We start from the raw sequence: 26310 nt of genomic DNA, 5'->3' as shown, positions 1-26310 counted from the left end.
GGGTTGGGAAGCGACCTGGGTGCGCGCGCCCATCCCTCGTCCAGTACTCGCGCGCCCCTTTCTTTGTTCACACGTTCCAAGGACGCGTCATAGGCGGCACACCCAACAGTGTGCGCTTTGCCTGGCCCCTTTGGCAGCTAACGGAAACCTGAGCCACTGACTCCATTTGAAGGACCCGACCTTGCAGAAGTGCTCCTCATGGGCAGTTACCTGAGCCGGCCCCGCCCTCGGCCGCTGTCCCCTTCTCTGCTAGGCGGGGACCCGCCCGAGACGCTTGAGAGCCTCGGGCCCGCGCACCCAGCCCGCAGTGTTCCTCTGACTTGCCGGGTTCACTCGGCGGCCCCGAGCCTGGACCTAACTCGCAGGCAGTCATGCGAGAATCTTGTGGCTTCACCTCGTCGTCGTCGGTACCGTCGGCGGTTTGCCATAGTCCATCTGCGGCAATATCCAATCCAGCAGGCCCGGTGTTTATTTCTGGGGGTCTTTTCCTCAGTGCCCCACACCCGCCATCCGAAGCCTGTGCTGTCTGCCTGCAGGTCCAAGATGTTCTGCACTTCAGTGATCCTGAAGATGGCATCTGCTAAGGGCAAGCTGACGCTGCGTTTGGCTCTGAAGGAGACAGTCCTCTGTATGTGGTCTTCGCTGTCTAGTCACCTCCCAAATCCTTGTGTAAGGGAGACCTTGATGAGGGCCCTCGAAGAGAATGGTCAAGCGAAAGCCAAAGAAGAGAAAGACCTGACCTCCCTGGTTGAGAGCAGGGAAGAGCTGGCAAAGCCTGGAGAAGGGCACCCAGTCCCCAAGAGGCAGGATGATTTGAGAGGGGATGCCGAGTGCAGTGGGAGCATGCAGTCAGCATTTAGGCGCCTGATGGTCAACGGAGTCCTCTCTTCCTTTGTGCCCAGGCCGGGGCCTCTGAAGAGAGACTTCTGTTCTATCAGCTTAGAAGACAGCCTGATTAGGAAATCCCACACCTGCTTTTTGAGCTCATGCAGCAAACGCAATGCCATCACCAGTTCTTACAGCTCCACTCGAGGGTTCCCACCGCTGCCAAGGAGCTTCCCAGGCACAGCTGGGATCCGAGGCCCAGCCTCATACCAGCCCCAAGTGGCCGCAAAGAAAGCCAGTGAGGAAAGCTATCATTCTAGCTCTTCAGCCTCAGTAGAACCACAAAGGAAGATCAAGCATGAAAATGTTGCAGATGCACCTTCTGGGCAGAAGCAAAGTTTGAGGGATCGCTCACCTCTACCTGACAGCTCCAGGCCCCAGAAGCGCAAGATTCCTCTGCTGTTGTCCTCTAGGCGACATGACTCACTGATCCTGCTCCCACCACCCCAGGTGGGTTATCGAGTCACTGCTGAAGACCTTGACTTAGAGAAGAGAGCTGCGATCCAGTGGATCAACAAGGCCTTGGAAGGGTAAGACTGAGGCCATCTCCAACTGTAGCGCCCCTCAGGTTTCCTGTTTGTCCATACCCGCCTGTGGCAGGCACTCCCTCCTCCAGCTCCCAGCACTAATTCACAGCAGACTTCTGGCAGATGCAGAACTCCCAGGCCCAGTGGCCTTCCCATAGTTGGATGGAGGGGCACCTCCATGGGCTGTTTTTCTTGGTTCTCTCTAAACCTTTGCCTTACTTGGCTTGGCTATAAGAAAGGGGTCCTCCTTTCCCTGGTCCACCAGGGTTTATTCCCCAGTACTTTGTGCAGGGCCTCACTGGTTCTTTGGAGGAGCATTGTGGGAAACCATCAAAGTTCTGCTATGCCCAGGGCACTGTGCCTGTGGGCCAACTACCCCCATCAAGTAGGTTAGCTGTCTCCATACAGACAATGTTTCATTCCCATTGTCTTTCTGCCTGATGTGTCCCTAGAAATTGGGTAGCTGGAGCTTGTTAGGCCGGCCCACCCAGTGATCCCTGCAACCAAAGAACAAGATTTGGACCAGTTTTTCTCCAGGCAGGAGCAGGCAAGACAGCCTTCAGTCTTTCTCTTTCTACGTATGAACACTTGGTACCACATAAGCATTCAATAAATGAACAAAGTTATATATGTCACACATATATAGTCATATATATTTATATGTTATATATGTTTTATATAGTCATATATAATATATATGTATATAATATGTATTATGTGTATTGTTAGATGTATTATATATATTACATAATTTACTATCTGTAATGTACGTAATATATATGTAATGCATATGTATAATATGTATATATAACATACTACATATGTATAATGTATAATATGTAATTATTATACATAATAATAGAACATACAATTAATATAAAATATATGCATACATTATATACATATGTAATATATGTATATATAGGTGATATATATAATAGGTGATATATATAATAATTCCTGTACATATAAAATGCATATAATATGTGTAATATATACAAAATATACAATATGTATCATATAATAATATATATTGAATACATATGTGATTTTTTGTTATGCAAAATGTTCCATGTCTTTTCTCTTTGAACATAATAGAGGAAAAATTGACTTGTACAAGTAGCTGGTCTTAACTGTGTCAGGTTTTCTGTGGCTCAGCTGATGGGAAAGCAGCACCACTTTATGCTCTAGACACGGACTCCTGATTTTTGTATTTGAGACCATGAGGTGGCAACCCATGCACCAGCCTTTTCCCTCTTTTGTGTCTCACAGGCTCACCCGACATCACTCTGGGCTTGATCATGCCTACTGTATGTTATGAAATGGCTGTGACAACTTAGTCTTTTTTAAAATTTTTAAATTGGATGCAACTGTAGACTTACAGGACAGTTACAAAGTTACAGAGAATCCCCATCTAGTCTTTACTGAGCTTCTCCTAATGTTAATATCTTACAGAACAATGGTTGAAACCAGGAAACTGACACTGATATGATGCTATTAGCTAAACTTCAGACTTTAATTGGATTTTCCTAGTTTTTCTAGTAAAGTTTTCTTTCTGTCCCAGTATCAGTCCAGAATCTCAAATTTGATTTAGTTGTCATGTCTCCTGAGTCTCCTCCCAACTGACCATCTCTCTGTCTTAATATCTTGTGTAACCTTGATGTGTCTGAAGAGTACTGGTTAGGTATTTTGTAGAATTTCCCTCAATCTGGATTTCTCTTTTTTCTCATAAGAACATTGAGATTAGGATTTTTAAGAAAAATCTTAGGTGATGTACCCTTCTCAGCACGTCACCTCAAGGGTACATAATATCCATATATCTTACTATGGGAAATATTAGCCTTGATCACCTGGTTAAGGTGATGTATACCAGAGTTCTCCATTGGATAGTTATTTTTCCCTGTGTAATAAATATTTGAGGGGGGAAATCATACTTTGATGCTACCAAAAAATTCTGTTTGTCCTTGAACTTTGCATCATCAGTGGATCTTGCCTACAGCAATTATTATTGTGCTGTTTTATAAAAAATTTTTAATGTTTTTTTATTATTTATTTTTGAGGGAGAGACAGAGTGTGAGCAGGGAAGGGGCAGAGAGAGAGGGGGAGACACAGAATCTGAAGCAGGTTCCAGGCTTATACCTGTCAGCATGTGGGGCTCAAACCCACCAACCATGAGATCGTGACCTGAGCTGAAGTCAGACACTTAACCGACTGATCCACCCAGGTGCCCCCAAAACACTGCTTTTAAGAATCACTTGGTTCAGCTCCTTTCAGCTTTCTTTAAGTGAGGTTATGTGATTCATTTGTATCACACTTAGATTCATTTCTCACAGTCTGCATTCCATTTCGGGTTCTCCTAACAGTCTAACAATCTAGTTGATTTTAATTTGCAAACAGTGAATCTCACTCTTTTTGGTGTGCAGTTTGCTTATATTTTGTTGAGTACTTCTGTGTCTGAGTATTCTGTGTTTGAGTATCCATGAGAGATATTGGTCTGAAATTTTATTTTCTTGTGCTCTTTTTGTCTGGCTTTGATATCAGAGTAATATTGCTCACATAGAATGAGCTGGAAGGGTTCCCTCCTATATATCTGGAAGAATTTGTAGAAGGATTGATATAATTTCTTCTTGAAATGTTTGGGAGGATTTACCAATGGAGCCATCTGGGCCTGGGTTTCTATGGGAAGATTTAAAAATAACTAATTCAATATCTTGCTGTAGGCCTACTAAGGTTTTCTAATTCTTCTTGAATCAGTTTCAGTAACTGGTGTCTTTCTGGGAATCTGCCCATTTCATGTAAGTTGTCTAATGTGTTGGCATAAAATTGTCCATTGTATTTCCTTATAATCTTAATATTTGTAAGGTAGAAAATGATACCTCTCTTCAGTTTCTAATTTTCTTAGTGACTTTACTCTGTATCTCCACCTAAATGTCTCCCATTCTCATTCTTGCTTTCTTTTTGGTCAGTGTGTCTAAACGTTGTTAATTGTGTTGATTTTTTGTGGTTTTTATTGCTGTTTTCTATTTTTGTTGTTAATTTAGGTTCTAATCTTTATTATTTAATTCTTTCTGCTTCCTTTGGGTTTAGTTTGCTCTTCTCTTAGAAGTTTCTTAAGGTGGATGATTAGGGATTTGAGACCTTTCTCTTCTGTAATTTAGGCATTTTAAGCTATAAATTCACCTTCTTAATGGCATTAGAATAATGTTGAAACTATGTTTGGATGACATTCAGTTCAATATATGTTCTAATTTCTATTATGATATTTTTCTTTTACCCTAAGTTTAGAAGTATGTTCTTTAATTTCCAGATATTTGGGGATTTTTGCACATTTCTTTCTGGTTTTGATTTATAATTTTATTCCACTGTGATCTTAAACCTACATTTAATGATTTCAATCCTTTTAAATTTGTTGGGGCATTTTTTTATGGCCAACCATATGCTCTATTTTGGAAAATGTTCCATAGGTATTTAAAAAAAGGTATATTCTACTGTTTGGGGTCAGAGTGTTCAATCAATGTCAAGTTGAGTTGTTGGATAGTGTTGTCCAAAACTTAAAAATAAGTCTTTTAGGGGAGCCTGGGTGGCTCAGTCGGTTGAGCGTCTGACTTCAGCTCATGGTTTGTGAGTTCGAGCCCCGTGTCATCTCTGTGCTGACAGCTCAGAGCCTGGAGCCTGCTTCCAATTCTGTCTCCCTCTCTGTCCCTCTGTCCCTCTCCCCCTCACGCTCTGTCTCTATCTCTCAAAAATAAATAAACGTTAAAAAAAATTTTTTTAAATGTCTTTTTATTCTTGCTGATTTCCTGTCTAATTTTTCTATCAGCTATTGAAAATGGAGGCTTAAAATACTCAACTATAATTGTCTTATTGTCTGTTTTACATTTCAATTCTGTAAGTTTTGGCTGTGTGGATGTTGGAGCTCTGTTGTTAGCTGTACATAAGTTTTAAATTGTGATAGCTTCCTGATTATTGATCATTTTATCATTATGAAATGTCCCTCTTTCTCTTTTGTAATATTTTTAGACTTAAAGTTAGCTTTGCCAAATATTGTTACAGTTAATCCAGCTCTTATGGATACTGTTTACGATTAATATATTTTTCCATTCTTTTAATTTGAATTTGTTTTTATACTTGAATCTAAGCTGTATCTCTTATAGCCCAGCATATAATGGGTCTTGCTATTTAAAATCCAGTCTCTGTTCTTTTATTTGTACTTTTTAATCTATTCACATTTATTGTAATTATTGCCATGGTTGGGTTTACTTTTTCCATGTTGCTACTTATTTTCTATTTGTCTCGTGTGTGGTTTTTGTTTTTTGTTTTTTGCTTCTCTGTTGCTCCTTTACTACCTTTGTGCTAAATAGATTTTTTTTAGTGTATAATTTTAATCTCCTCTCTTCCCCCCTTTATTTTTACTATTTTTGAGCTATTTTCATAGTGGTTTCTCTAAGAATTACAATATGCATCTTAAATTTTCAAATATCTACCTCCTTACATGCAGATGACAAATAAATACATGAAAAGATATTTAACACCATTAGCTGGTAGGGAAATGCAAATTAAAACCACAATGAGCTATTACTACATGCCTATGAGAATGGCTAAAATAAGTAGTGATGATATCAAGTGCTGTGAAGATGCTAGGTCATTCATACATTGATAGTCAAAATACAAAATGATACAGCCACTCTAGAAAACAGTTTGGCAGTTCCTTTGAAAACCAAAAGTGGACTTACCATTTGACTGAGCAGTTGTACTCATGGCCATTTATCACAAAGAAATGAAAACTTATTTCCATGAGAAAACATGTTCACCAATGTTTATAGCAGCCTTATACCTGATATCTCAAAACTGTAAACTACCCAAAAGTCCTTCAATGGGTGAATGGTTAAACAACTATGTACATCATTCTATGAAATACTATTCAGCAATAAAAATAAACGAGGAACACCTGGGTGGCTCAGTCAGTTAAGTGTCTCGCCTTTCTCTCTGCCCCTCCCTGATCACTCTGTCTCTCAAAAATAAATAAATGTTAAAAAAAAATGAACAATTGATATACGCAATTTAGATGGACCTCAAGAGAATTATGATGAGTGAATAAAGTCAGTCTCCAAAGGTCACATAGCATATGATTCCATTTATGCAACATTCTTGAAATAATAAAAGTATGGAAATAGAGAATAGATTAGTAGTTGACAAGGGTTAGGCATGGGGTGGATATATATGGCTATGAAGAGATGTCACAAGGGAGGCTTTTGGTGATAGATTAGTTCTGCATATTGATTGTGGTGGTTACACAAATCTGCATAGACATTGTAATTGAATTGCATAGAAATACACACACATAAATACATGTAAAATAATGAAAAATGAGTAAACTTTGTAGATTGTACCAATGTAATTTTTCTTGTTTTTATGTTGTTCTATGGTTATACAGGTATTGTGATTGGGGGAAATTGACTAAAGGGTACATACAAACTCCCTGTACCTTCCCCCCAAATTTGCTGGCAAACATAAAATTATACCAAAATAAAATGTAAAGGAAGTATATCTCAGATTAATATGAATTAATTGATTAATACTAATTTATTTCCAGTAAATAACGTAAACTTTGCTCCAACATAGATATATTATTTTTCCTCTCTGAGAGACTATTGCATCTTTATATGTTATAAGCCCAGGTTGATAATTATTATTTTGTAAACTTATGCCTTTTAAATCAGTTTCTTCATGATAAGAGCTAAGATGATGGAGTAGTAGGAGGACCCTATGCTTACCTTGTCCCTCGAACACAGCTAAATGAGTATCAAATCATTCTGAACACCCAACAAATAGATCTGAGGACTGAGAGAGCAGACTGCACAATTAGTGGGAGAGAAGAGACTACATCATGGAAGATAGGAGGTGCAGAGATGTGATTTGAGGAACAAAAGGATCTCAGGTGCTGCAGAGGAGAGGGAGCCCTGATCACAGAGGAGAGAGAGCAGCACAAAGGAGATTGCACAAAGAAAACACTTCCCCAAGGCTATTTACTGGGAAAAGGAGAGGGACTGATTATTTGAGTTTTTACAACTAGCAGAGCTCAAAGACTGGAGTTCTAGAGGTCCACACCCTGGCTGGTGTTGAATCTGGCAGGCACTACAGTGATCCAGTGGAGAAGGCAGGGAGAGGGCTGGGAGCAGATGGTGTGATCTGAGAATCCCTCAGATCCTCGCTGAAAATAAATGATATAGAAGATAATAATAATAATAATAATAATAATAATAAAACAAGTAGAACAGGTCAATGAGACTAGGAGCTGGTTCCTTGACTTAATAAAATTGGTAACCCCAGCTTTATCAAAAAAAAAAAAAAGAGAAAGGACCCAAATAATAAAACCATTAGTGAGAGAGGAGAAATCATAACCAACAGAAATACAATTATAAGAGAATATTATGAAAAATTCTGTGTCATCAAATTGGGCAATCTGGAAGAAGTGGATAAATTCCTAAGAACATATAAACCACAAAAACTGAAACAGAAAGAAACAAAATTTGAACAGACTGATAACCAGCAAAGAAATTGAATCAGAAATCAAAAATCTCCTAACAAAAAAAATTACAGGGCCGGATGGCTTCCTAGGGGACTTCTATGAAACATTTAAAAAAAGAGTTAAAATGTATTCCTCTGAAACTGTTCTAAAAAATAGAAATGGCAGGAAAACTTCCAAACTCATTCTACAAGGCCATAATTACCTTGATTCCAAAACCAAAGACCCCACTAAAAAAGAGAATTATAGGCCAATATTCATGATGAACACGGATGCAAAAACTCATAACAAGTTACTACACATTAAATCCAACAGTACATTAAAGGAATCATTCACCACAATCAACTGAGACTTATTCCTTGGCTGTAAGTTTAGTTCAATATTCACAAATCAATCAATGTGATATACCACATTAATAAATGAAAGGATAAGAACCATATGATCCTCTCAATAGATGCAAACATATGTTAAAAAGCATTTGACAGGGGCGCCTGGGTGGCGCAGTCGGTTAAGCGTCCGACTTCAGCCAGGTCACGATCTCGCGGTCCGTGAGTTCGAGCCCCGCGTCGGGCTCTGGGCTGATGGCTCAGAGCCTGGAGCCTGTTTCCGATTCTGTGTCTCCCTCTCTCTCTGCCCCTCCCCCATTCATGCTCTGTCTCTCTCTGTCCCAAAAATAAATAAACGTTGAAAAAAAAAAAAAAAAGCATTTGACAAAGTACAGCATCCATTCTTGATAAAACCCTCAGCAAAGGGATGTTAAAGGGGACTCTGAGTATAAAGGAAAGGCCATAAGTAAGAATTAGAAAAATAAGAAGTATAAAAGGAGTAAAAATAAGGATATCAGTCAAGGGACTCACAAAATAAAAGGACATAAACTATGACACCATATACCTAAAACGTGGGGAGAAGAGTAAAGAATGGGTTCAAACTTAAGTGACCATCAACTTAAGATAGACTGCTGTATGCAGAAGATGTTATACACACTTAATGGTAACCACAAATCAAAAACCAGTAGTAGATATGCAAAAAAATGAAGAGAAAGTCATCCAGGTATGTCACTAAAGACAGCAAACTTATAGTGAGAGAAGATAGCATGGAAAGAAAGGAACAGAGAAAATCCACAAAAAGAAACAAAACAAATAACAAGATGGCAATAAGTACATACCTATTATAATTGTTTTTAATGTAAATGTACTAAATGCTCCAATCAAGAGACATAGGGTGATAGACTGGATAAAAAAAAATAAGAGCCATCTATATGTTGCCTACAAGAGACTCATGTAAGACCCTAACAACACATGCATATTGAAAGTGAAGGGATGCAGAAGCATTTATCATGCAAATGGATGTGAAAAGAAAAGCAGGGGTAGCAATACTTATATGAGAAAAAATTGACTTTAAAACAAAGACAGTAACAAGAGATAAAGAAGGACACTATATAATCATTAAGGAGACAATCCAAAGAGAAGGCATAACAATTGTAAGTATGTATGCACCCAACATGTCAGCACCCAAACACATAAAATGGTTAATGACAAATATAAGGGACCTAACTGATAGTAACACAATAATAGTAGGGGATACCTCACTTACATTGATGGACAGATCATTCAGACAGAAAATCAACCAAGAAATGGTGGCTTTGAATGCCACAGTAGACCATATGGATTTAATAGATATATTCAGAGCATTTCATCCTATAACAGCACGATACACATTCTTTTCACCAGCACACAAAACATTCTCCAGAATAGATGACATATTAGTCACAAAACAAGTCTCAGCAATTTCAAAAAGATCAAATTATACCATGCATCTTTTCTGACCACAATGCAATGAAATTAGAAATCAACCACAAAAAAAATTCTGGAAAGAGCACAAATATTTGGAGTTTAAATAACATGCTACTAGGGGCGCCTGGGTGGCGCAGTCGGTTGAGCGTCCGACTTCAGCCAGGTCACGATCTCGCTGTCCGTGAGTTCGAGCCCCGCGTTGGGCTCTGGGCTGATGGCTCAGAGCCTGGAGCCTGTTTCCGATTCTGTGTCTCCCTCTCTCTCTGCCCCTCCCCCATTCATGCTCTGTCTCTCTCTGTCCCAAAAAAAATAAATAAACGTTGAAAAAAAAATTTTTAAATAACATGCTACTAAACAATGAATAGTTCAGTGAAGAAATGAAAGAGGAAATCAAAAAATACATGCAGACAAATGAAAATGAAAACATAGTAGTCCAAAACCCTTGGGATACAGCAAAAGTGGTTCTAAGAGGGAAATTAATAGCAATACAGGCCTACCTCAAGAAGCAAGACAAATGTCAAATAAAAAATCTAAACTTACACCTAATGGAACTATAAAAAGAACAACAAACAAAGCCTAAAGCCAGCAAAAGGGAAATCATAAAGATTAGAGCATAAATAATCAATGAAACCAACAGCTTGTTCTCTGAAAAGATCAACAAAATTAATAGCTTCTACCCAGACTCATCAAAAGAGAAAGGGAAGGAGGGAGGGAGGCAGAGAGAGAGAGAGAGAGGACTCAAATAAAAAAACCCAGAAATTAAAGAGGAGAAATAACAACCAACACCACAGAAATACAAAGGATTTTAAGAAAATTTTATGAAAAAATATATGCCAACAAACTGGACAACCTAGAAGAAATAGATAAATTTGTAGAAAGATATAAACTACCAGAACTGAGTCAAGAAGAAATAGAAAATCTGATTAGACAGATTACCAGCAAGGTAATCTTTTCCAAAATATAGAAGAGGAAAGATCACTTCCAAATTCATTCTATGAGGCCAACATTACCCTGATTCCAAAACCAGATAAAGATACCACACAAAAAGAGAACCACAGGCCAATATCTCTAATGAACATAAATGTAAAAATCCTCAAAATTATATTAAACTGAACCCAACAATATATTTTTAAAAATTTACCATGATCAAGTGGGATTTATTTCTGGGATGCTAGTGTGTTTTAATATTTTCAAATCAATGTAATACATCACATTAATAAGAGAAAGGACAAAAACCATACGATCACTTCCATAACTGCAGAAAAAGCATTTGAAAAAGCGTAAGATACACTCATGACAAAACCCTCAACAAAGTATTTAGAGGGAACATACCTCAACATAATAAAGGTCTTTTATGAAAAACCCATAGCTAACACCATAGACAAAGGTGAAAAATTGAGAGCTTTTCCTCCACAGTCAGGAACAAGATGGGGCTGTCCACTCTCACCAGTTATCCAGCGTAGTACTAGAAGTCCTAACCACAGCAATCAGACAAGAGAAAGGAATAAAAGGTGTCCAAATTGGTAAAGATGAAGTAAAACTTTCACTATTTGCAGATGACCTGATACTATATATACAGAAAACTCCAAAATCTACTAGAACTGATAAATGAATTAATCAAGGTCACAGGATACAAAATTAATGTACAGAAATCCACTGCATTTCTATATGCCAATAATGAAGCAGCAGAAGAGAAATTAAGAAAGCAATCCCATTTACAGTAGCACTGAAAGTAATAAGATACTTAGGAATAAATTTAACCAAAGGGGTGAAATTGAAATTGAAGATGACACAAAGAAATGGAAAGTAATTCCATGCTCATGAATTGGAAGAAACAATATTATTAAAATGTCTATACTACCCAAAGCAATCTACACATTTAATGCAACCCCTATCAAAATACAAATGGCATTTTTCACAGAACTAGAACAAACAATCCTAAAACTTGTATGGAACCACAAAAGACCCCAAATACCAAAGCAATCTTTGAAAAAAAAAGAAAAAGAAAAAAGAAAACAGGAAGCATCACAATTCCACACTTCAAGTTATATTACAAAGCTACAGTAATCAAAACAGTATGGTACTGGCACAAAAATAGAAACATAGATCAATGGAACAGAATATTAAGCCCAGAAATAAACCTGTAATTATATGGTCAATTAATCTTCAACAAAGGAGACAAGACTATTCAATGGAAAAAGACATTCTCTTTAACAAAAGGTGTTTGGAAAACTGGACAGCTACATCCAAAAGAATGAAATTGGACCACTTTTTTTTTTTTACATCATACACAAAAATAAACTCAGAATAGATTAAGAATTTAAATGTGAGACCAGAAATCATAAAGATCCCAGATGAGAGCACAGGCAGTAATTTCTCTGACATCAGCCACAGTGACATCTTTCTAGATGAATCTCTTGAAGCAAAGGAAATAAAAGCAAAAATAAAATATTGGTATTACATCAAAATAAAGAAGTTTCTGCACAGCAAAGGAAACAACAAAACTAAAAGACAACCTATGGAATGGGAGAAGATATTTGCAATATAAGAGATATTCACTGAAAAGGAAAAAAATAAAAAAGATCCATTTCCAAATGGCATGATGGTCTGTATAGAAAATCTCAGGAAAATCTACAAAATAAATCCTCCTGAAGCAAATTATTGAGCTTGACCTGCTCTCAGGATACAAGATCAATACACAAAAATGAATTTCATTTCTATATACTAATGGTGAATAGGTAGAAACTAAAATCAAAGCCACAATAACACACTTACAATTTCTTCAGAGAAAACGAAATACTGAGGTATAAATCAAACACGATATGCACAGGATCTGTGAGATAAAAATAAAAAATGCAAATGGAAGAAATAAAAGATGATCTAAATTCTTGGAGAGACCTACCACATGAAAGGACCAAAAATCTCAACATAATAAACATGTCAAATCTCTCTGAATTCATTTATAGGGTTTTTTTTTTGCTTGCTTATTTGTTTGTTTGTTGGGTTTTTAAATGTTTTTAAGTTTTAATTCCAATGTAGTTAACATACAATGTTACATTTGTTTCAGGTGTACAGTATAGCGATTCAACAATTCTATATACTACTCAGTGCTCATCAAGGTGTATACTCTTAATCCCCTTTACCAATTTCACCCATCTCCCCACCCACTTCCCCTCTACTAACCATCTCTTCTCTATAGTTTGTTGATTTTATTTTTTTCAGAAAAGTGGGGTTTTGCTTAATTTTCTCTATTTTCCTGTTTCAATGTCATTGGCTGCTGCTTTTGTCTTTAATAATTCTTTCCTTCTGCTTTCTTGGTATTTATTTTTATTTTTTTCTAATTTCTGGAGGTAGGAACTTAGATTATTGAGTTCTATTGAGTTCTGTTTTTTTTTTAATGTTTGTTTGTATTTGAGAGAGAGAGAGAGAGAGAGAGAGACAGACAGACAGACAGAGTGTGAGCAGGGGAGGGTCAGAGAGAGAGGGAGACACAGAATCCAAAGCAGGCTCCAGGCTGTGAGCTGTCAACACAGAGCCCGATGCGGGGCTCAAACCCATGAATGGTAAGATTATGACCTGAGCCAAAGTCAAACGCCCAACTGACTGAGCCACCCAGGTACTTAGTGAATTCTGTTTTCTAAAGTAAGCATCTGTTGCTATAAGTACCTCTCTCAGCACTGCTTTGGCTACATCCCACAAATTTTGATAAGTTGTGCTTTCATTTACATTCAATACATTATATATATATTTTTCCTGTGGGACTTTCTCTTTGACTCATGAATTATTTAGAAGTATGTCATCTAATTTCCAAATATTTGAAGATTTTTTTGTTCACTTTCTGTAATTTATTTCTAGCTTTATGCTAGTATGGTCAGAGAACCTTCTCTATGAGTTCTACTCTTTTAAATTTGTTAAGGTTTATTTTATGGTCCTCCTTAAGTGTTATCTTGATGATTGTTCTATGGATGTCAGAAAAGAATGTGTATTTTACTATTTTTGGAGTATTTTACAAACGTCCATCAAGTTCTTTTTCTTTATAGCATTGCTGAATTCTTCTAATTTGCTGATTTTCTGTTTAATTTTATCAATTGATAAATGAGGACTGAAACCCCCAACTGTACTTGTGAATTTGTCTATTCTTTTGGTTCTTTCAGTTTTTTGCTTCATGTAGTTTGTTTTTTTAAAAAAATTTTTTAAATGTTTATTTATTTTGAGAGAGTGACAGAGTGCGAGTGGGGGAGGGTCAGAGAGAGAGGGAGACACAGAATTCGAAGTAGGCTCCAGGCTCTGAGCTGTCAGCACAGAGTCTGATGCAGGGCTTGAACTCAACCTGAGCCTAAGTCAGATGCTTAACCGACTGAGCCACCCAGGCGCCCCATGCTTCATGTATTTTGAAGCTTTATTGTTTGGTACATACACCTTTAGAATTGCTGTGTCTTCTTGGTGGATAGGTCCTTTTGTTGTTACGTAATGTCCCTATTTATCCCTACTTACTTTCTTTGCACCAAAGTCTACTTTATCTGATGTTAATATATCCCTTTCTGATTAAAAAAATAATGTTTGCATGCTTTGTCCTTTTCCTTTCCAGCATAGGTATGTCATTATGTTTGAGGTAAGTTTTTGCAGGCAAACTACGTTTAGGTCTGCCAAACTCTGTCTTTCAATTTGTGTATTCAGACCATAGACGTTTAAAGTAATTATTGGTATATTCGGGCATGGTTCTGTCCTTTTATTATTTGTTGTCTGTTTCCTATATTTATCGTTCTTCTGCTACTTTTTCCTTCTATCCTGTAAGTTAGCTGAACATTTTTAGAGTTCCATTTTGACTGATTTATAGTGTTCTCCAGCATATTACTTTTTGTGTAGTTTTCATAGTAGTTGTTCTAGTTATAATCATACATATATGTAATCACAGCCTACTGGTGTTGATGTCTTATCACTTAAGTGAAATGTAGAAACTTTACCTACCTTTACCCTTCCACTTTAAAAAATATAATTATTTCCACTATATACTTTAAGTACCACATCAGATGGTGTTATAACTTCTGCTTCAACCATAAAATATGAATAAAGAAACTCATGAACTGAAGGATTGTGTATTATATTTACTTCCAGTTTTATCATTTTCTTTCTGTTTGGAGATCTTCCTGTAGCCGGTATTTAAGACTAGGTCTGTTAGCAATAAATTCTCTTAGTTTTCCTTGTTTTAGGATATCATTATTTCTTATTCACTCTTGAAGGAAGGACATGGGATTCAAAATTGACAGTTCTCTGCTTTCAATGCCTGAAAGATGTGTCTTTTCTTTTTAGCCTCCATTGTTTTAGATGAGAAATCTGTTGTCGTTCAAATTGGTGCTCTCTTCAATGCAATATCTTGCTTCTTTCTGGCTGTTTTAAAGTTGTTTCCCTTTTTGGGGCACCTGGGGGGCTTAGCCAGTTTAGCATCCGACTAGATTTCAGTTCAGGTCATGATCTCGAAGTGGTGAAATCAAGCCCTGCATCAAGCCCCAAGTTGGACTGTGAGCATGGAGCCTGCTTAGGATTCTCTCTCTCTCTCTCTCTCTCCCTCCCTCCCTCCCTCCATACCTCCCTCCCTCTCCCTCTCTCTGCCCCTCCCCTGCTCATGCTCACTCTCTCTCAAAATAAATAAACACTAAAAGAACAAATAAAATTGTTTCCTTGTTAGTTTTCAGAAGTTTAGTTTTGCTGTGTCTCGGCATGGATTTTTCTTTTTTTGTTATCCTTTTTGGGAATTGTTCAGCTTCTTGAATCTGTAGAATTATGTCTTTTGCCAAATTTGGGACTTTCAGCCATTATTTCTTCCAACACATGTTTATTTCCACACGTTGTCCTCTCCTTCTTCTGGGGCTCTGATAATATAAATTCTATGAATACTAGACCTCCTTTTTCTTTAGTCTTTTAAGTTCCCGAGGATCTTTCACACACTCTTCCCCCCTTTTTTTGGTCTACTGTGTTCTCTTTACTCAGATTGGGTAAATTCTACTCATTTGTTTTCATTGATTCTGTCCTCTGTCATCTTCACTTACTATTGAGTCTATCTAGCAAGTTTTTAAACGTTAGTTATTTTATATCAGTTGTATAATTTCCACTTAAGGTTTTGGAGAAGTTAAAATGGCAGAATAGTGGGGGTTATGCTGAGCTTGCCTCATCCTTCCAACACAGCTAGATCATCATCAAATTATTTTTAACAACTAGGAAACCAATCGAAGGATTAAGAAAATAATCTGTACAATTGGAGTGGGAGAACACGGCAGATGTGAGGTTCAGAGCTATTAATTGGGGGAGAGGAAAGTCTCAGTACCACAGCAGGAAGGGAAACTTTTTCATGGAGAGTGGTCAGGAAGAGAGGGAGAGAGTGGTGGGGAAGGAATGACTTGTAGGATTCACACAAGACCCCATGGTGTATGGATCCCCTGGGTCGCACTAAGAGATACTGCTTCCTTTCCCGGTGTATATTTGGAAGAGGGCTTTTGTTTGTTTGTTTTTGGTTTTGTCTCTTCAAGGACAGTAGTCCTGTTGGGAGCCATTGAGTGGCCATTCAATAGCAGGGAGTTGCTATGGTAGCACCTGCAGATGGTAGACATACTGGTTGCAGCTTTTTGCTGTTCACTGCAGTAGACTCCAGCCACTTGGCTTGCCTTGTGTGACTGCTTTTCTGGAACAGAGGCACACAGAGACTGCAAATAACCTGATCACAGCTTTACACTGTGTGCCACAATATATTCCAGCCACTGTGAGTGTGCCATGTGACTACTTTTCTGGGACAGGCCAGTGAAGGGCAGAGGAAGAGAGCAGGTCTGCTCCAGGTCTGGCCCTTTAAGATTTGGGGTTTTGAATCACAGTCACCAGCCAGAGATAAAACACAGGAGAACTGTGGTACTGGGTGTGCCAACTGCCAGGTACAGACAGGTTAAGGACAGGGATTTGACAAAAGCCTAGGACGCTTTTCTGTAAGGGCCACCTGAACAGAGGTGAGTTCCCCTCCCATAGGATTAAAGGGTGAAGTGATGCCATCTTCCATCTACTCCCCAATCCCAGCAACATCAGGCTTCAGAGGGAAGCACAGCGCCATCTAGTGGAGGCTGAAGTCTCTTACATCAAGCCCCACCCCCTGCATCCTGGAAGTGTTTCCATGACACATGTCAGCCTGAGAGTCAGTGATGCAGGACCTTCCGGCAAAGACCAGCACAAACAACTCCCTTGCGCCAAGTCTACAGATCGTAGTGTTGCAAAGTTTCAGCTCTAGGGAAAATACGATCTAACTTCAGTTTTACCGTTATTCTTTATTTTATTATTATTTTTCATTTATTTTCTTGTTTTTTAAATTCCTTTTTTTACTATTATTTTTATTTATACATTTTATATATATACATATTCTTTTAATTTTATTGTTTCTTGTTTTTTTATTATATTTTGTTATATATATGCATACATATATATATATATATATTTTGAAGTTTATTTATTTTTGAAGTTTATTTATTTTGAGACAAAGACAGAGTGTGAACAGGGGAGGGGCAGAGAAAGAGAGGGAGAGTGACAATCGCAAGCAGGCCCCGCACTGTCAGCATGGAGCTCGATGCGGGGCTCAAACTAAAAAACTGTGAGATCATGACCTGAGCTGAAACCAAGAGTAGGATGCTTAACCTACTGAACCACTCAGGCACCCCTATTTTATTTTCTTATATTTTATTTTATTTTCGGATCTAGATTTCTTTAGCAAGTAGACCAAAACACATACAGGATCTAGGCGGTTTTTTGTTTGCTAGTTTTTCTTTTTATTTCTTTATTTTTTTTCTTCTTCTTTTCTTTTCTGGACAAAATAACAAGATGGAGAAATTCATCCCAAAATAAAGAACAGTAGACTTCAAGTTGTGTTACAAAGCTGTAATCATCAAGACAGTATGGTACTGGCACAAGAACAGACATTAAGATCAATGGAACAGAATAGAGAACCCAGAAATGGACCCACAAACGTATGGCCAACTAATCTTTGACAAAGCGGGAAAGAATATCCAATGGAATAAAGACAGTCTCTTCAGCAACTGGTGCTGGGAAAACTGGACAGCAACCTGCAGAAAAATGAACCTGGACCACTTTCTTACACCAGACACAAAAATAAACTCAAAATGGATGAAAAACCTCAATGTAAGACAGGAAGCATCAAAATCCTTGAGGAGAAAGCAGGCAAAAACCTCTTTGACCTTGACGATAGCAACTTCTTAGTCAACACGTCTCCGGAAGCAAGGGAAACAAAAGCAAACATGAACTACTGGGACCTCATCAAAATAAAAAGCTTCTGCACAGCAAAGGAAACAATCAGCAAAATGAAAAGGCAACCAACAGAATGGGAGAAGATATATGCAAGCTACATATCAGATAAAGGATTAGTGTCCAAAACCTATAAAGAACTTATCAAACTCAACACCCAAAAAACAAATAATCCAGTGAAAAGATGGGCAAAAGACATGAATAGACACTCCTCCAAAGAAGACATCCAGATAGCCAACCGACACATGAACAAATGCTCAACATCACTCATCATCAGGGAAATACAAATCAAAACCACAGTGAGATGCCACCTCACACCTGTCAGAATGGCTAACATTAACAACTCAGGCAACAATAGATGTTGGCGAGGATGCAGAGAGAGAGGATCTCTTTTGCACTGCTGGTGGGAATGCTAGCTGGTGCAGCCACTCTGGAAAACAGTATGGAGGTTCCTCAAAAAAATTAAAAATAGAACTACCCTATGGCCCAGCAATTACACTACTAGGTATTTATCCAAGGGATACAGGTATGTTGTTTTGAAGGGGCACATGCACCCCAATGTTTATAGTAGCACTACCCACAATAGCCAAAGTATGGAAAGAGCCCAAATGCCCCTCAATGGATGAATGGATAAAGAAGATGTGGTATATATATATAATGGAGTATTACTCGGCAATCAAAAAGAATGAAATGTTGCCATTTACAACTACATGGATGGAACTGGAGGGTGTTATTCTAAGAGAAATTAGTCATTCAGAGAAAGACAAATATCATAAGACTTCACTCATATGAGTGAAGATGCAGAACAGATAAACATAATGGAAGGGAAGCAAAAATAGTATAAAAACGGAGGGGGACAAAGCATAAGAGAACAAACTGAGGGTTACTGGAGGGGTTGTGGGAGGGAGGGATGGGCTAAATGGGTAAAGGGCATTAAGGAATACACTTCTGAAATCATTGTTGCACTATATGCTAACTAACTTGGATGTAAATTTAAAAAATAAATTAAATAAAATGGTAAAAAAATTTAAAAAAAGAAAGAAAGAACAGGCAGTAGAACTCACAGCCAGGGATTTAATCAATACAGATATAAGTAAGATGTCTGAACTAGAATTTAAAACCATGATTACAAGGATACTAGCTGGGCTTGAAAAAAAGCATAGAAGATGCTAGAGAATCCCTTTCTGCAGAGATAGAAGAACTAAAATCTAGTCATGCTGAAATTAAAAATGGTATAATTGAGATTCAATCTCCAATGGATGCCATGATGGCAAGGATGGATGAAGCAGAGTAATAAATCAGTGACACAGAAGATAAAATTATGGAAAATAATGAAGCTGAAAAGAGTGGGAAACAAGGCAAAAGACCCACAATACAAGACATAGAGAGAACTCAGTGACTTATTAAGAGGAAAACAATTATATCATAGGAGTCCCAGAAAATGAAGAGACACAAAAAGGGGCAGAAGGTGTATGTGAGCAAATTATAGCTGAAAACTTTCCTAATCTGGGGAGGACACAGACATCAAAATCCAGAAGCACAGAAAACTCCCTTTAAGTTCAACAAAAGCTGACGATTACCAAGGAATATCATAGTCAAATTCACAAATACACAGACAAGGAAATAATCATGAAAACAAGAAGAAAAAAACCTTACCTACAAGAGAGATCGCTTCACAGCAGATCTGTCTACAGAAACTTGGCAGGCCACAAGGGAATGGCAGGATATATTCAACATGCCGAATGGGAAAAACATGCAGCCAAGAATTCTTTATCCAGCAGGGCTGTCATTCAGAATGGAAGGAGAGATAAAGAGTTTCCCAGACAAACAAAACTAAAGGAGTTCATGACCAATAATCCAGCAATGCAAGAAATTTTAAGTGAGACAGTGAGACTCTTTCAGTGGAGAAAAAACAAAACAAAACAAAAGACCAAAAGCAACAATGACTAGAAAGGACCAGAGAACATCACCAGAAACACCAGTTCTACAGACAACACAATGTTCATATTTTTCAATAATCACTCTAAGTGTAAATGGACTAAATGTTCGAATCAAAAGACATAAGGTATCAGAATGGGTTAAAAAAAAAAACAGGATCCATTTATATGCTGCCTACAAGAGCCTCATTTTAGACCTAAAGACACCTGCAGATGGAAAGTGAGGGGATGGAGAACCATCTATCATGCTAATGGACATTAAAAGGAAAGCCAGAGTAGCCATATTTATAGCAGATAAACTAGATTTTAAAACAAAGACTGTATCAAGAGATGAAGAAGGGCATTATATCATAATTAAGGGGTCTATTTATCAAGAAGATTTAAGAATTATAAATAATTATGCCTCTAACTTGAAAGCACTCTAATATATAAATCATTAATAACAAACACAAAGAAACTTATTGACAGTAACACAATAATAGTAGGGAACTTCAACACCTCATTCACAGCAATGGACAGATCATCCAAGCAGAAAGTCAACAAGGAAATGATGGCTTTGAGTAACACACTGGACCAGATGGACTTAATAAATATATTCAGAACATTTCATTCTAAAGCAGCAGAATACACATTCTTAAGTGCGAATGGAACATTCTCCATAATAGATCATATACTGGGTCACAAATCAGCACTCAACAAGTACAAAAATATCAAGATCATCCATGCATATTTTCAGGTCACAACACTATGAAACTTGAAGTTAACTACGAGAAAAAATTTGGAAAGCCCTCAAATACATGGAGGTTAAAGAACATCCTACTAAAGAATGAATGGGTTAACCAGAAAATTAAAGAAGAAATAAATAAATACATGGAAACAAATGAAAATGAAAACACGACAGTCCAAACCCTTTGGGATGAAGCAAAGACAGTCCTAAGAGGAAAGTACATTGCAATTCAGGCCTATCTCAAGAAGCAAGAAAGGTCCCAAATATACAACCTAATCTTACACCTAAAGGAGCTAGAAAAGGAAAAGCAAATAAAGCCTAAAGCCAGCAGAAGAGGGGAAATAATGAAGATTAGAGCAGAAATAAATGATATAGAAACAAACAAAAAACCTCGAGTAGAACATATCAATGAAACTAAGAGCTAGTTCTTTGAAAGGATAAAATTAATAAACCCTTAGCCAGATATATAAAAAAGAAAATAAAAAGGACACAAATAGATAAAATGAGTAAAAAAAGACAGATCACAACCAATACCACAGAAATACAAACAATTATAAGAGAATACTATGAAATATTATATGCTAACAAATTGGGCAATCTGGAAGAAATGTACAAATTCCTAGACACTCACAAACTATCAAAACTGAAACAGGAAGAAACAGAAAATTTGAACAGACCTATAACCAGCAAATAAATTGAATCAGTAATCAAAAATCTGCCAACAAACAAGAGTCCCGGGCCAGATGGCTTCCCAGAGGCATTCTACCAGACATTTAAAGTAGAGTTAATACCTATTGTTCTCAAACTGTTCCAAAAGAAGAGAATGGAAGTAAAACTTTCAAACTCATTCTATGAAACCAGCATTACCTTGATTTCAAAACCAGACAAAGATCCCACTAAAGTGGAGAGTTATGGAGCAATATCCCTAATGAACACGGATGTAAAAATTCTCAACAAGATGCTGGCCAATCAATTTCAACAGTATATTAAAAGAATTATTCATCACGATCAAGTGGGCTACAGGGCTGCTTCAATATTTGTATATCAATCAAGATACACCTCATTAATAAAAGAAGGGATAAGAATCCTATGGTCCTGACAATAGATACAGAAAAAAAATTTGACAAAATACAGAATTCCTTCTTGATAAAAACCCTCAAGAAAGTGTGGATAGATGGAACATACCTCAACATCATAAAAGCCATATATGAAAGATCCACATCTAATATAATCCTCAATGGGGAAAAACTGAAAGCCTTTTTCCCTATACTGAGGAATGAGACAAAGACGTCCACTCTCATCATTACTATTAGCCTCAGTAATCAGAAAACAAAAAGAAATAAAAGGCATCCAAATCAGCAGAGAAGAAGTAAAACTTTCACTATTTCACTATTTCCATGTACAGACATGTACTCTACATGGAAAACCTGAAAGACTCCATCAAAAAATTTCTGGTACTGATACATGAATTCAGGAAAGTTGCAGGATATAAAATCGATGTACAGAAATTGGTGCATTTATGTATACCAATAATGAAGCAACAGAAAGAGAAATCAAGGTATTAATCCCATTTACAATTGCACCCAAAACTGTAAGACATCTAGAGAAAAACCTAACCAAAGATGTAAAAGATCTCTACACCTGAAAATTATAGAATGCTTGTGAAAGAAATTGAAGAAGACACAAAGAAATGGAAAAAGTTCCATGCTCATTGATTGGAAGAACAAACATTTTTAAAATGTCTAAACTACCCAAAGCAATCTACACATTTAATGCAATCCCTATCAAGATACCAACAGCATATTTTGCACAGCTAGAACAAACAATCCTAAAATTTGTATTTAACCACAAAAGACCCATATAGCCAAAATAATCCTGAAAAAGAAAAAAAACTGGAGGCATCATGATTCTGGAATTCAAGCAATACTAAAAAAACTCTAATGATGAAAACAGTATGGTATTGGCCCCCAAACAGACACATTAATCAATGGAACAGAATAGAAAACCCAGAAATGGACCCAGAACTATATAGTCAACTAATCTTTGACAAAAGAGGAAAGACTCTCCAATGGAAAAAAGACGGTCTCTTCAACAAATGTTTCTGGGAAAATGGATGCCATGACATGCAGAAGAATGAATCTGGACCACTTTCTTACACCATACATAAAAATAAATTCAAAATGGATGAAAGACCTAAATGTAAGACAGGAAACCATCAAAATCCTAAAGGAGAATACAGGCAGCAACATGTTTGACCTTGGCTGGAGCAACCTCTTACTAGACATGTCACCAAAGGCAAGGGAAACAAAAGTAAACATGAACTATTGGGATTTCATCAAAATAAAAAGCTCTGCACAGTGAAGGAAAAAATCAAAGGCAAACAAAAATCAAAAACAAAACTAAAAGGCAGCCTATGGAATGGGAGAAGATATTTGCAAATGACATATCTGATCAAGGGTTAGTATCCATAATCTATGAAGAACTTATCAAACTCAAAACCAAACAACCCAGCTATGAAATGGGCAGAAGACATGGACAGTTTTCAAAAGAAGGCATCCAGATGGCTAACAGACACATGAAAAGATGCTCAACATCACTTCTTATCAGGGAAATACAAATCAAAACCATGATTAGATACCACCTCACACCTGTAAGAACGGCTAAAGTTAAAAACATAGAAACAACAGCTGTTGGCAAGGATGCAGAGAAACAGGAACCCTCTGGCACTGTTGGTGGGAATGCAAACTGGTGCAGCCTTTCTGGAGAACTGTATGGAGGTTCCTCAAAACACCAAAAGTAGAACTGCCCTACAATTCAGCAATTGTACTAGTCAGAATTTACCCAAAGGATACAAAAATATGGATTTGAAGGGGGTACAGGCAACGTTTATGGCAGCATTACAAACAATAGCCAAACTGTGGAGAGAGTCCTAATGTCCACTGACTGATGAATAAAGAGGAAGTGGGGTGTGTGTGTGTACACACACAATGGAATATTACTCAACTATCAAAAAGAATGAAATCTCGCCATTTGTAATTACATGGTTGGAGCTAGAATGTATTATGCTAAGCAAAATAAGTCCATCAGAGAAAGACAAATACCATATGTTTTCACTCATATGTAGAATTTAAGGAACAAAACAGATGAACATATGAGATGGTGGCAGGGAGGAAGAGAAGAGAAGGAAACAAACCACAAGAAACAAACCACAGACCAAACTGGGTTGATGGAGGGAAGTGGGTGGGGGATGGACTAGATGGGTTAGGGGTATTAAGGAGTGCACATGTTATAAGCACTGGCTGTTGTATGTAAATAAGTGATGGATCACTAAATTCTACTCCTGAAACCAATATTGCACTGTATGTTAACTAAAATTTAAATTTAAAAAATTCTTGGTTCTCTCCCCCCCCCTCATTTTTTTCTTTTAAAAATAACTTCTATTTTATTGCTTAAAATTTTAGTCTTTTTTTATTTGTTTCAAGAGAGAATTTGTAATTTATTATTGATGCATATTTATGATGACTGCTTTAAAATATTTAACATTCCATCATCTTACTCATCCTGGTTTTGGTGTCAGCAAACTCTTTTATTCAAATTGTGATTTCACTAGTTCTTGGTATGAGGAATGATTTTTCTGTTATATCCTCAATGTTTTGGTTATGTTGTTAAGAGACTCTTTATCCTATTTCAATATTCTATTTAGCAGGTAGTTTTGCTGTTTAAGGTTAGCCTGTATGTTCTGACCTATTTTTGTGAGCTTGACAGTTTAATTCCAGAGACTTGCAATGTTATTCTGTTCTGCTTTATTCTTCTTGGGCTCCTGGGACTTCTTAATTCTGCTAGTACTCTCTGTGGGGACAGTGAGTGTTCACTGGGTTGCCTGGTATCCCTGAGCTACCTCCTGTTGAAGATAGGGTATCAGTAGCCATTTCTTTGAGGTCTTCTTATGCCACTGTTAAAGGGCAAAGAGACAAAGGGCTTTGCTGCTGCTGCTGCTGCTGCTGCTGCTGCTGCTATCATGGGCAGTTGGGGTTGTTTGCTGATGACTCAGTTGTAGAGTGAGGGTTGAATCTCTCCATGCAGTCTCTGTTGGGCTTCTCTATTCTTGTCCTTTAGCCAGAGACAGCAGGATTTTATTGTTGTTGTTGTTGTTGTTGTTGTTGTTGTTGTTGTTTTGTATATGCCCATTGGTGGTTCTACGTTCTAGAACCCAGGTTCTTGGTTCTGGCACCAAGTCCTGGATATATGAGAAATTAACACACACACACACACACACACACACACACATACACAAGGAATTTGTCATATATCATTCCTCCTCTTCCTAGTTAGTCCACTTTCATTTTGCCAGTCTTCAGAGTCTTTTTTACTGCTATCTGGATAATTTCTGAGGTGTTTTGTTCCATTAGAGGGGAGACACAGGGAACAGTAGTAAGTTTATACCATCTTGTTATGGTTCTGGTGTCTCTAACATTGCTTTTTGAGGAGAGGCTTTGCTGACCACCCCACTCTGCCACTGTGGAAGTCCCATACCCAAATCAGTTTGACTGTAAATTTGCTGACAAAAGTCTCATTTATTCCATATTTGTATCCTCCTCTGAAGGATCCTAACACAGTCCCAATACCCATCAGCTGTTCCCATTAATTAAAAAATAACAATTTGGGGGGCCTGGGTGGCACAGTCGGTTAAGCGTCCGACTTCAGCCAGGTCACGATCTCGCGGTCTGGGAGTTCGAGCCCCGCGTCAGGCTCTGGGCTGATGGCTCGGAGCCTGGAGCCTGTTTCCGATTCTGTGTCTCCCTCTCTCTCTGCCCCTCCCCCATTCATGCTCTGTCTCTCTCTGTCCCAAAAATAAATAAACGTTGAAAAAAAAATTAAAAAAAAAATTTTATACATGTATGTTTTAAATGGATAAAGATACTAATTACATTACATAATTATACATTTCTGGGATCCTTTTTCCTGTATTCTAAGTCTGTTCTCTAGGCTCACTTTTGTTCTTTCTGATACTATTATTAAATAGTTCCTTTAAGTGAGGCTGTATGGGAGTAAGTTCTCTTATTTTATATCTACTATGACTTTTTTAGCCCTTACTTTTGAAAGATAATGTAGATAGGTATAAGGTTTTTAGGTTGATACATAAATCCCCTTACCACCTTTATATTAGGGCATGGTTATGTGAAGACACTATAAGTTTTGAGTCTGTTGGCCAAGTACATTCCCATGGATAAGATTTTGTGTTCTTGTGTCAGAGTCAGTCATTCAAATGTGGACTCATATGTGTGTTGGGTAAGTTACTAATCCTCTGTTTACTTACAGATAAAATAAGGATAATCATAAGTGAGAGTTACAGAGTGCTTATATAAGTCCTCCTCTATGTCAAGTGCTTTGTGTCTAATACCCTTTTTTATTATTTATGTTGTTACTATTATTTTTTTCTCTTTTACAGATGATGGAGCTAATATCCAGAGCAAACTTGAGGACAGTGACATCATGACTCATCTGCATATGAGCTGACCCTCAAATCTGAGTACATATACTGTACTCTGTACTTGTAGTGCAATATTACATTCCATGTAGGGTCATTTTGATACTTAAATAAGATAATCATCTAAAGTGCTAA

The 26310-nt window shown here is 37.5% G+C and overlaps 1 protein-coding gene across 2 annotated transcripts; it reads left to right on the top strand.

Moving 5' to 3' along the window:
* On the top strand, positions 1-26310 carry LOC123599429 (nuclear envelope pore membrane protein POM 121-like). Of its 2 annotated transcripts, none has more exons than XM_045481286.1 (2): positions 1-1335; positions 26137-26310. In XM_045481286.1, exons 1-2 carry the CDS (start codon positions 199-201, stop codon positions 26182-26184), a joined length of 1185 nt encoding a protein of 394 aa, XP_045337242.1. In that variant the 5' UTR covers positions 1-198; the 3' UTR covers positions 26185-26310. The 2 variants fall into 2 exon arrangements, with proteins under 2 accessions (XP_045337242.1, XP_045337154.1); XM_045481198.1 differs by having other exon boundaries at positions 14-1415.

The sequence above is a fragment of the Leopardus geoffroyi genome, chromosome A1, assembly GCF_018350155.1.
Source record: "Leopardus geoffroyi isolate Oge1 chromosome A1, O.geoffroyi_Oge1_pat1.0, whole genome shotgun sequence".
NCBI classification, from domain to species: Eukaryota; Metazoa; Chordata; class Mammalia; order Carnivora; family Felidae; genus Leopardus; species Leopardus geoffroyi.
Note: the sequence above shows the minus strand (reverse complement) of the source record. Positions and strands in the feature narration are given on the sequence as shown.